This window comes from Notechis scutatus, chromosome 12 (genome assembly GCF_049901735.1).
Source record: "Notechis scutatus isolate UNSWTSFEM ecotype Mainland chromosome 12, rNotScu1.2, whole genome shotgun sequence".
NCBI classification, from domain to species: Eukaryota; Metazoa; Chordata; class Lepidosauria; order Squamata; family Elapidae; genus Notechis; species Notechis scutatus.
This window is the reverse complement of record NC_142020.1, coordinates 9,459,122-9,471,605: the sequence shown is the minus strand read 5'-3', so window position 1 is coordinate 9,471,605 and position 12,484 is coordinate 9,459,122. Positions and strand designations below refer to the sequence as shown.

General features: G+C 43.9%; 1 protein-coding gene across 1 annotated transcript; it reads left to right on the top strand.

Moving 5' to 3' along the window:
• The first annotated feature begins 10,468 nt into the window (after positions 1–10,468).
• Positions 10,469–12,426, top strand: LOC113420702 (transmembrane protein 100-like). Its single transcript, XM_087973251.1, has one exon. The coding sequence runs from the start codon at positions 10,648–10,650 to the stop codon at positions 11,017–11,019; it is 372 nt and encodes a 123-aa protein (XP_087829377.1). The 5' UTR covers positions 10,469–10,647; the 3' UTR covers positions 11,020–12,426.
• The last annotated feature ends 58 nt before the right edge of the window (positions 12,427–12,484 follow it).

Here is a 12,484-nt window from a genome sequence, read left to right as displayed (position 1 = left end):
AGCATTCACAACTTCTGGAGGGAAGCTGTCCCACTGATTAATTGTTTTCCCTCTCAGGAAATTCCTCCTTAGTTCCCGGTCGTTTCTCTCCTTGATTTCCACCCACTGTTTCTTGTCCTGCCTTCTGGTGCTTTGGAGGATAGATTGACACCCTCCCTCTTCTTTGTGACAGACCCTCCAATACTGGAAGACTGCTATCACGTTATCCCTAGTCGTTCTCTGCGTTAGGCTGAACATAATTCCTGCAACGATTCGTATGATTTAGCTTCCTGTCTTACCACCTTTGTTGCTCTTCTCTGCAACAGGGTGTCAACTTCCCAGCATCCTTGAAGAGGAGTTTATTGCTTCACACATGCCTAAGACAGAAGACACACTGTCCATGCCTAGAACAATGGCTCAATTTTGCTCCCAAACCGACTTTCTACTGTTGCCTTCCAGATTCTACGAACAATTTGTTAATTCACACTTTTTCCACCTGGTGGCTCCCGAGTGCATTGGAATAACCGTGTCCATGAACAGCAGGCTGGCAAAAATATTCTGGGATGATCAGTACATTCACCACCTCTAAAGGATGCCAAGTAGGGAAAAGTTGGGAGACAAGCTTATCTGGACTGCAAACTTCAGAGGACCATGAAATGAGCTAATTTGGTCCAGTGGTTAAGGTACCAAGCAGGAGATCATGAGTTCAAGTCTCTTAGCCTGGAAAGCCGAGAGGGCAACTTTGGACCAATCACCAGGAGATGGTGAGTTCTAGGTCCACCTTAGGCATGAAAGTTGGCTGGGTGACTTTGGGCCAGTCAGCCAGTCATTCTCTCTCAATCCAACACACGCAGTTTGAGTAAAGTATTTTTATAACGGTGTATAACCCAAGGCCAGATTATTTTAACGGGACCCAATACTGATGGAACACATGGGAATTCCTGCATCCAAAGTTTGATCTTCGTGAGGGCCGCAAGGTCCCTCTTTCTGTCTCCAAACTCTTCATTTTCTAGGCACATCCTTCACGGACATCAGAAGCGCTCATTTTCCTGGGCACCTCATTAAGTTTTTCCAAGCACAAAGAGCTTCTTTGCTGGCTTGGTCTCCTGGAAAACTTAGCAAGAGAAAAGAAAAACCTCCCTTTACAAAGGTACATTCTGGGAAATTGTCCGAGTCTCTTCTTTTTCTCCCTTTTGAAACCTGCCCTGAATGGAATGAGAATGGAACCATTTTCCTAATTCTTGAATGGGTTCAATTAAGCTTGCAATCCCCTCTCGAAACCCCTCTCCCTCACCCCTTCCTCTCTTTTCTCTCCTGGATCCAATTGCTTTTTGCAGAACTGGCTTGCCACATCAACCCTCCCCTTGTCCAACTGAAGAGTGGGGGGGGGGTTTGTTCCTAGGAAGGGAAAGAAAGAGCTTTGGCGAGGCGAAAGGGATGACGGTGCTTGATCTGGAAGTTGAGAGGAGGAGAAGAAGAGGGCCTGATTAATTAATTGGCCCCTAAGGCTGAGGTTCAGCCGAAGAAGGCTGCCATTGTGCGTGGCTCACCAGCTCTCGCATACAAAAAGAGGCCTACGATGCAACCACTGTTTGGGAATTAGAACAAAGCTCCATCCAGGCACAAGATGTCTTTTTTGGCAGCAAATTCTGGACTAACGAAAACTGGTGGCTGTTCTGACCCAAACCTTGCTCCATGGAAACAAACACCAAACAGAGGTAAAAGCAAAACCTTTTAATGCTTCTCTGCAGAATTCCGTTCATTCACAGTTTAAAAGGCTACTAAAACTAAATTGTCTCTGATAAGAACAAGCCTTGCCAAGGTTGTGCAAGGCTGCCAAGAACACAAGATAAAGTTGCCAAGAAATATTCCAAACAAAAAGTCTCCAAACACGAACCAGGATAGTCCGAACTTCCACAAGGCTTGAAGGGCAAGAACTTCTTTGCTTCCTGCGAAGAATCCCATCTCTGAGGGCTGGCTTTTATCCCTTAAGGGAGGGGCCATTACCTTGCAGCGTTACTCCCGAGTCGCCCGTGCTGCTGCAGTTGCTCTTTCCTTCAAGCAGCCCTGCATGCATGCACCCTGGGCACAGGCTCCTCGGGGGCCTCTTCATCGCTGCTGCCAGCCTCCACAATCTCCAAAGGCAGCATTCCACTCCCTGATAATCCTGGCCCCATCCCTGCATCCCACGCAGGCCCCTCATTTGAGTCCTCGCCCTCTGAGACCTCAGCTGTCTGCACCTGCTGCTGGCGAACCACAACAGTGGCGGGGAGTACAAAGCATCATGTTTGAAAGGTTGGGTGGTGTTTATTGAGTGGTTCCTGATGTTTTCTGAGCTTGTTATGGTCTCTCATGAAGGAGAACTCTTTTTCACGAACATGCCCATCCTTTCAAGGAGGGAACATAACAATTCGGACTGGAGGCTAAAACCAGGGGTGGGATTCTACCGGCTCGCACCTATTCGCTAGAACCAGTTGTTAACTTTCTAAGCAGTTTGGAGAACCAGTTGTTAGAAGAAATTACTGGCCTAATCCTGTAAGGAAGGCAGGAAGGAAACATTCTGGTGTTGCTTACAGAAACTGCCTCTCCATTAACCTTTATTACACTCTTGGCAGGACTAGACTTCCTGTCTCTGAAATGTCTCTGGAGTTTTTTCCCCCTCCTTTGCTGGTACTTTGCTTGTGTGGAGTGACCATTCAAAGTTACAATGGCACTGAAAAAAGTGACTTATGACTGTTTTTCACACTTACGACTGTTGCAGCATCCCCACAGTCATGAGAGGCCAGGAGAGGAGATGCTTCCCACGATGTGAGTGATATTGAGTTGGCCACACCCAGACAATACCATGACCACCAAGCCACGCCCACCCAGTCACAAGGCCACCAAGCCACACCCACCTACTAAGCCACGCCCACAGAACCAGTTGTTAAAAAAATTGAATCCCACCCCTGGCTAAAACATATAAAGAATGGTTACTGGGTTTGGGTATGTCTAGTTTAATGAAAGGAAGGAAGGGGTGATATAGCAATAGCACTTAGACTTATATACTGCTTTACAGCACTCTCTAAACCTACTGCCTACTGCCCCCCAAAAAATTTGGGTCCTCATTCAAAACAGCATATAGATTTGAAAACAGAGATATTTTTATTGGGACTTTTACCTGAAGGTTATAACAGAGAATTGATATATTTGATTACTAATGTTTTAACTGCAGCTAGAATTGTATTTGCTCAAAATTGGAAAAATGAGAAAATTCCGACGGAGGAGGTGATTAAGAAAATAATGGAATGTGCAGAAATGAGTATATTAACATGAGCAATTAGAGAGCAAGAAGAAAAAGAATATTGTAAAATATGGGATTTATTTTAACAATGGTTAGATAGAAAAATAAGTAACTGGAATATAACACAATAGCAATGATGTGTTATAATTGATTATTATGGAATGAATTATAATATGAATTAAAATAAGCAAGAACTGAGATTTGCTCTAAAGAATAATGCGGATTTGAAATTGAAGTCTAATGATGATATAATAATAATATAATATGGCATGGAAAGTTGATTAATATAATATGAATGTAAATTTAAATCTAAGAGGAAAAGACTATTGATATTGTGCACAAGAAATATATACCAACCAACACACTCTACAATTGAAAGAAGGTTTTATTTGTTGTTTTATGCTTACCTTTGTCTATGTTTGTTGTTAAAAATAAAAACACTTTATTTTAAAAAAAAGGGTCCTCATTTTACCCACCTCGGAAGGATGGAAGGCTGAGTCAACCTTGAGCCTGGTGGGATTTGAACTGCCAAATTGCAGTCAGTAAAAATACCCTGCAATTCTTAATTCTAACCATTGCACCACCACGGCTCATAATATGATATAAGCAGTGTTCCAATATCTCAGGGGCTGCCCCAAAGAAGAGGGAGTTAAGCTATTTTCCAAAGCACCTGAGGGCAGGACAAGAAGCAATGGGTGGAAACTAACCAAGGAGAGAAGCAACCTAGAACTAAGGAGAAATTTCCCGACTGAAAAATTAACCAGTGGAACAGCTTGCCTCCAGAAGTTGTGGATACTACAACAATGGAAGATTTTAAGAAGAGGTTGGACAGCCATTTGTCTGAATTGCTATAGGGTTTCTTGCCTGAGCAGGACTAAATTGGATTAAAAGACTTCCAACTCTGTTATTCTGTTAATTGAATGAAATGTTCTCAGCCCCCAACTCTCTCTCTCTCTCTTGCTAATTCTGCAAAAAAAAAAAAAAAAGGAATCCTAGGAAATGCCATGATGAGGTCGCTGCATATGCTCCGCCATAAACACACATTTGGCTGGACATGCTGTAGGAAACCATCTGCCTTGTATACTGTGCCCTGTGGATTACCAGGCTGTGCAAATTCAGAGGAGGTAGCCGAAAGTGTAAAATTCAGATAGAAGAGAATATTTGTAACTCAAGGTTAAATTGTAGTGTCCTTAGTGTTCTTTGAGCTTGGTGGTTTACTTGCAGACGTTTCATTACCAAACTGAGTAACGCCATCAGTGCTAGAAGGGAATGGGGTTTGCTCTTTGTTTGTATACAAGTGCCAACAGAGAAGAACATTTGTAACTCAGGGTTGAACTGTGGAATCCTTAGTGTTCTCTGTGCTTGGTTGTTTTCTTGCAGACGTTTCATTACCAAACTGAGTAACGCCATCAGTGCTAGAAGGGAATGGGGTTTGCTCTTTGTTTGTATACAAGTGCCAACAGAGAAGAACATTTGTAACTCAGGGTTGAACTGTGGAATCCTTAGTGTTCTCTGTGCTTGGTTGTTTTCTTGCAGACGTTTCATTACCAAACTAAGTAACTGATGTCCTCGGTGCCTGATGATATTACCTAGTTTGGTAATGAAAGCTCTGCCAGAAAATAACGAAGCACAGAGAGCACCAAGGACCGCACAGTAAAGATATACTTAGGAATAAGCTGTTACTCGTGTTTTTGAATGGCTGCAGCTGTGACTGAATAGGATCATATTAACTCAGCCTAATTGGTTGTTTCTAATCAACATAGATTTACGGAAACTCCGTCTTTTGCTTTTGATTCTGAAACGAGGCCTGGATTCTGTCTTAATTTGATGGCTCATTTTCTGCAAGAATGCCATAGGGGAACCTCAGCTCGGCTCCTGAACTTAATGTGACTTACTAGTTTTCGGCTCCACTGAATTCATAACAGGTGATTTCAGCAGCTCAGCTACATTCTGGTTAGGTTAAAGTGTTCTATGACTAGAAAAGTATTTCCTCTAAGGAAACAGATGGATGATTCACCCTCCACCAAGACAACCGAAGAAGAGATAACACACTGATGTTTTATATGCAAGCCAACCTTTAGTCTAGCCGGATTGACACAACAGAAACAGGCAGGCTGAGGAACGCACAAGACGAATCCAAACTATCAGCTGGACAGCAAAAATATTTGCTTGCTTCCTCTTGGTCATTCCTCATTCACTTATAATCCAAGTGATGATTTCACCAAAAATAGATGTCCAGGGTATGATTTGGTACTCTGGACAGTTCCCTGGTGCTGGATTTATGTAGAAGGTGAAAATTACATGCTAATAAATTTAATCCAGGTAATCCTCAATTTACGACCTCAAAGGGGACTAGAATTTCCATTGCTAAGCCTACCAGTTGTTAAATGAGTCACGCCCGATTTTACAACCTTTCTTTCTGCCATTTTTCACTGAGAGAATCACTGAATTCGTTAAGTGAATCATGTAGTCATTAAGTGAATCTGGATTCCCTCATGACCGCATGATTCACTTAACGAATTCATGAACTTTGCTTGCCAGAAGCTGCTGGGAAATACATGGCATTTGCCAAATTCCCAAATTGCATCATCCTCACTCATTTACAGAACTTCTGACCCTGGTTAGACCACCAGGGAATTATGTGTGTGTGTGTGTGTATCTCATCCCTGGTGGTTATATATGTAATTAGTTATATTAATTATAATATAATTATATATATAATTAGTGGCTGACCACCTGCCTAATGGGGGGGTGGCAAATAATGGATAAATAAAGCGCTTCCTCAGACACATAAATGACAGTTTTCACTACAAACTAGCCTTTGGTCTACTTAATCCAGGATGACTATTTTGGTGATGTATACAAACCATGGCTACTTTTAACCTTGGCTGAGTTTGAAAAGCTCTGTAGCAAACCTGGTTAGTTCTTGGATGGAACACCAAAAGGAAATACCAAGACCATAGCCAAGGCTAGGAAGTAAACAAGTAAAACATTTCCGATGGAAAATGTTAAGTTTTTGAATGTAACACAAGTCAGTTTACATTTAAATGAAACACAGCTTAGTTTATTTCTTAAGCCAGGCCCACCCTTGTTCTTATAATCTTTTGAAGACAGACTGAGGCTGGAGGAGAAAATTTTTTTCTCTTGAAGTAATGTTTAATCTGATGAAAATTCTTCTTTCTTTCTTTGAAGACGTTTTGCTTGAGAACACAGATAAACCTCCAAGGGGCCTCAAGGACTCTCTAAAAAGGATGCAAATGACCAGCTGTCTTACAAGGAGTATAAATCCTTCAATTCCCCACCATTCAGTCAGAGCGGAAGAAGCTTCTTGGATGAGAAGCAAAACGTCTTCAAAGAAAAACCAGAAAGTCCAGTTGCCTCTTGAAAAAATAAGCACCTATGGGACAATCCTGTCAAATGTTTTTAAAATGTATAATCCAACAACAGACTCATCTCTGAGGGGGGGGAACAAGGAACAGAGGATTCCTGAGAAGAAATCCTCAAGTTACGACCATAATGGAGCCTGCCTATCACAGTCATAACTTGTGCCCACCTTAAAGCGGGTGGGTCATGTGGCCAACCTAATTTTATGAACTTGTTTGCAGTGGTCATTAAACAAATTGCATGGTTGTTAAGTGAACCCATGAGCCAGGTTGTAAGTACCCTCAAGATAGATGTCATGCCCCTATTGGAGACTGACTCCGAGGGAGAGGAGGAACAGCCGACAGGGAGTGGAAGTGTGGCTCCGGAGGTTGTGGAGGAGGCTGGGGAAGGGCAGAGGCCAGCTGAGCAGTCAGAGGAGTCCCAGGCCCTTCCCCTCTCTATCCTAGGGCACGCTGGGAGGAGAGGATAAGGGAGAGACGTGAATGGTGTGGTCTATGGGGGAGGAAAGGGCCTTGATCCCCTTCATGGGCTGCAGCTGTGAGAACTGGATAAAAGGACGGACATGTGTATGGGCCAGTGCTGGAAACAAAGCTTGGAAATATCTCTAGTCTGTTGTTCCTCTCTAAGTTTGGTGTCCTTCCCAGTGTATGTTCTGATATCTATGGTTGTCTTCAAGCCCTTATATTGCCTGGTTCCCTTAATTGCTTCAGAAAGACCAGGAAAATCCATTTGCCTCTTGAAAAAGGATCTTTGGGACAACTATGACCTGGATGACTGAGAATCTCCATAGATGCTTGACAGGATTCAATACCCTGAATTGAGCTAGGACAGATATTAGAAATCAACAGCCTTTTGAAAATAAAAACCCAAACTCAGGAGAGTTGCAGATAAATTAGCTGTCAGAAAGCAGATCTAAAGATAAGAAAGGTAAAGCAACTGGCGAGAAAACAGTGTTAGAATTTATCTCCAGAAAGATCCTATCAACTGAGGCAGGAACGGCACACCGAGAGGACTGAAAGCTTAATGAAAAACAAAAACACTAGAATAAAATAGTCATAAATTCTTCATCAGCTGGCACTGAAAGACATATTTGTTTAATGATAACATGGGCCAAAATTTTTGGACATAATATTGAGCTCAAAGATTGGGAAGGAATTTGGAATAAAAATTATATAATAACAAAATCTGCTGCATATAAGGAAAATCAATATAAAATGTTTTATCGTTGGCATCTGGCCCCAACAAGGTTGGCAAAAATGTACCCAAATCTGAACCCAAACTGTTGGAAATGCCAACAGGGACAAGGTACCTTCTTTCACTCATGGTGGTTATGCCCCGAAGTAAAAAAAAAGTATTGGATTAAAATACAAAAATGGCTGTATGAAATAACAAATTGTCAAATAGAACTGAAGCCAGAATTGTTCCTTTTAGGGGAAATATAACAAAAAGATAAAATATATGACTACAACACACTCACCCAATGCTGGAAAAAAGATAGCATACCGTCAGAAGGCCTAGTGATCCAAAAGATCTTAGATTGTGTGGAAATGGATAAACTCACCCTAGAATTAAAAGGTAAAGAAGATTCGGAGTATTATGTGGTATGGGGGAAATGGTATGAATGGATAGGCAATAGGAATAAGAATTGCAGAGATAAGAAGAAGAAATGTATATGAAATGTATATGAATAATTAGAAATGTATGGAAATGTGTATTTGTAACAAACGCCTCCGTACTGTTAAAGATGTTTAAGATGTGTAAAGAGAAAAAAGTGCAATAAAAACATTAAGAAGGAAGGAAGGAAGGAAGGAAGGAAGGAAGGAAGGAAGGAAGGAAGGAAGGAAGGAAGGAAAAGAAAGAAAGAAAGAAAAGAAAAGAAAAGAAAAGAAAAGAAAAGAAAAGAAAAGAAAAGAAGGAAGAAAAAGAAAAAAAAAGAAAGAAAGAAAGAAAGAAAAGAAAAAAAAAGAAAAAAGAAAAAGAAAAAAGAAAAAGAAAAGAAAAGAAAAGAAAAGAAAAGAAAAGAAAAAAGAAAGACATATCTATTTGTTAGATTGATGTAATGCAAGAGCTCAGGGTAGCATCATCTGAGAAAAGTTGAGTTGAGAGAAAGGGACTGACCCAAAGTTCACCTTCATTCCGTAAAGAAGAACAAGAATTTGGGTCCACACACTCCTAATCCGGAAGTGGTATTCAGCCGGTTCTGATCGGTTCTCGCGAACCAGTAGTGGAAATTTTGACTAGTTCAGAGAACCAGCAAATACAACCTCTGACTGGCCCTGCCCCCATCTATTCTCTGCCTCCCGAGTCCCAGCTGATCAGTTGGGTCTTCTTTTGTTGCCCTGCACAGGAGAATGGAGCTGGAAAGCAGGTTATGTCAGCATTCCAGAAAACCTCCACTCCAACCAATAACTCCGAGACATACATCTTCTCAAAAGTTCTGCTTTATTTGGATAGTAAACTGGCACATCTGGGGAATCCCGAATCTGAAAGTTCAGGGTTTCCTTGCAATAAATAAAAACTACAAATCCACCCCCTGGACCCATCATTGCATCACATGCCCCAATCGCTATCCGTCCCAACTTGCGACTTCCCCTCACCCAGGTGCAGAAATGACATGACCTTGATTTATAAAAAGAATGCTATTATGTCTAACCATATACACTCCACCTCCCATTTTCCCAGGCTCAAGAATGTGGCAGTGTGGAAGTGTCTGGTGTCAATATGGCTTCCAAAGCTGACAGGTTAGTGGGGTGGGGAGGGAACGGGGATTTTACAGTAACCTTCCCCTGCCCTGCCCACCAAGCCAAGCCCACCAAGCCACGCCCACAGAACCAGTCGTAAAAAATGTTGAATCCCACCACTGCTCCAAATCCAGTATTTTCACCACGATTTACCTAGGCTTTTGGACTGAGAGGGATGGATTGGCCTCAATTCCCTCAGGGTCCTTCCATGCCTAAAGTATGACTAGGGGGTAACATGATAGCAGTCTTCCAATATTTGAGGTGCTGCCACGAAGAAGAGGAGGGGGGGTCAACCTATTCTCCACAGCACAAAGGTGTAACAGATGGGAAATTATCAAAGAAAGATTCCAGCCTAGAATTAAAGAGAAATTGCCTGACAGTGACAACAATCAACCACTGGAACAGTTTGTCTTCAAAAACATGTGAGCACTCCATCCCTGGAGGTTTACAAGAAGATATAGGACAACCATTTATCTGAAATGGTATAGGGTTTCTTTCTTGAGCAGGGCAGAGTAGAAGACCTCCAGGGTTCCTTTCCAACTCTGTAATCCTGATACTAATCTGGTCTTCCCACTCCATGAATCTTGGACCTTCATGGTTGCCCCACACTGAACAGAAAACAGAGACCATCGGATTCTTCTATCTGTTCTCCTCTTTGTAAAGGAAAGCTAAAAGAGCGCTGACCCCTCCAAACAGCTCAAGCAGGTCAACGAATCCCAAAGACACCAACATAAGCTCTTTGGTCAGGATTCGTTGGCCAAGATAGAAGTCGTCATCCCCAAACGATGAAAGCAGGCACCCCCCTTCTGTCATTCCCCCCTGCCCCCACGATTCCAGGGGAGGAGAAAGGAGGAAAGATGCTTAATTCAGCGCCCGCCCACCCCTCCTCCTTCTCCCCCGTCAGGATTTTTCTCCGAAACAGTTAACAGCAGCCGAGCTCCAGCCCACACACATATGATCTCATTTCTCCTGCCTGCCAATCCCAGCCATTGGCTGCTACAGCAAAATAATCAGTGGAAGCCAGAAGCCTTCACCAGCCAGAAGCAGCCAGAGAAAGAGAGAAAGCGAGAGCGAGAGAGAGAGCGAGAGAGAGAGAGAGAGAGAGAGAGAGAGAGAGAGAGAACGCAACAAGAACAGAAACGAAGGAGAGGACTTTCCTCGTGGTCCTCTACTCTCAGAAAGAAGCTGCATTGCAAGAGTTCTGGATCTTTGTCCTCCCAGGGAGTTGGGGTAAGAATCTTCCACCGGGCACCTGTCAGAATGATGAACTGTAAGTCCAACTCGTTGACTTGCCTCCAAGGAGGAAAATCGGGGATGCCCGTCGCTGCCACCACGGACTCCACCGCCACCTTGAATAAGCTAGCCCTGGCCACGGGGGGCACCGAGAAGTCGTGGTACCGTTGCATCTTCCCCTTTGGCATCGTTGCCTTGGTGATCGGCATCGCCGCCACCTGCATCACCTTCACCATCAACGGGCCCCAGATGGACATTGCCAAGGTGGTCTCGGTGGCCACCTTGATTTTTGGAGTCGGCCTCCTGGTGGCCGCGATGGTCTGCTGGCGGGCCAAACGAGAGCGTCAACGGAAGAAGCAGCAGGAAGAGCCCCTTCCCTTAGAACCAGCCCACCCTTGAGCCAACCCCCCTCCTCCAGGAACCAACCTTTGCTGTAGAGAACCCTATCTTTTTCATGTCATCCATGGCAGACGTTGGGGAAAGAAGCGACGGAGACACGTGTCCCATGTCTTGGGGATGGAGAAGCGTAGAAGCTAGCCAGCCAGGGGGCCCTTGGAGCTCCCTTAATTCAGTGTGATGAGTGGCATTATAGACTAGTTCAGGTGGTCAGCTGAGGCCAAGAAGAAGAAGAAAGGAGAATCAGTCCCTGCAGGTGAGAGATCCCAGCTGACCATATTTCAGCCTTTCCCCTCCCCCCTCTGTGAAGATGGTTTGATCTCGGCCAATGCGGGTGCAGACAAAAAAACAACAACCCAACTTCAGGAAGAGAGTAACAAAAATCCTTTCTTTGAGGATACCGACTGCTGCTTTCCAGTGCAGCTACGCCCACCTCTGCCTGATCGTGAAAAACAAACCAACCAAAATTTCCTTTCAGGGGGAAAAGAAAAAAGAAAAACCTGAAACTTCAATCCCAGGGCATGGAGCTGGAGGCCACGAGAAGTCCCAAGTGGCTTCTTAAGTGAGAATCGTTTTTCCTGCCTTGGGTTACCTGCCCTCCAGCGAACGGGTGGATGAGGAAGGAGACCAGGATTCCATCTGGGCTGCGACAGCCACCCTCGTTTCCCCACACATGGGAAACCAGGTTGAAAGTTACTACGCAGCATTGAGGAACAAGCAAGGATTTCCCCTCTGGGGCCAAGACGTCCAGCAAGTTAGCTGGAGAACTTGCTTTGTTCTTGGATGGGGAAGAGGGCGAGGTGCCAAGATGCCCACCTCGGTTTGCGAGGTCTCACGAAAACGCTGAGCTGCGGCAACTGTTACTGCTACTTGTAAAGTGGTACAGCTTCTGACTGTCAGGATTTGAGGGGGGGGAAATGGGAGGGGGGTTGATTTATTATGAAGTAGCCATTTGGTGCCTATAAAGATGATGCAGCCATGGACCCCCTCCTTTGCAAGCACTGAGTACGTAGGGAGGGGAGCTGGCAAAGGGCGAATTAAAACTTGATTTCCCCGGGAATAAATTCCCAGGGACAGATCCTGCCCTCGATCTCTCTTACTGGGCCTCGCTTTGGATAAATTCGATCTGGGTCAGGCTACACCAGAGAGGTGTGCACTGGTGCTTGTAACACCGAAAGGTTTTTGTGCATGAAAGTGCCCAAGTGCTGGTTCCATTAGCCGTTTCAGGACAAGAGTTGCAAAAATAGCTTGAGTGTTCTCCTCCTTGGTTGGGAGTCTGGAAGGGTGAAAAAGCACATTTGTTTGACCTTCTCTCTGTGGAGCAAGCTTGGGCTATAAAGAGTAAAAAATGAGATGCAGTAATGTGTATTACAAATAGATGCATAAGGGAATAAAACATTGCCAGCTTCACCCTTTGAAGTCATTCTTTGGAAGGCGTTTTGAATCCTGGCAAGATAGCTCATAGGCT

Bases quoted from the DNA above. Each gene is read 5' to 3' on its own strand.
- LOC113420702 (XM_087973251.1), top strand. From the start codon at position 10,648: ATGATGAACTGTAAGTCCAACTCGTTGACTTGCCTCCAAGGAGGAAAA.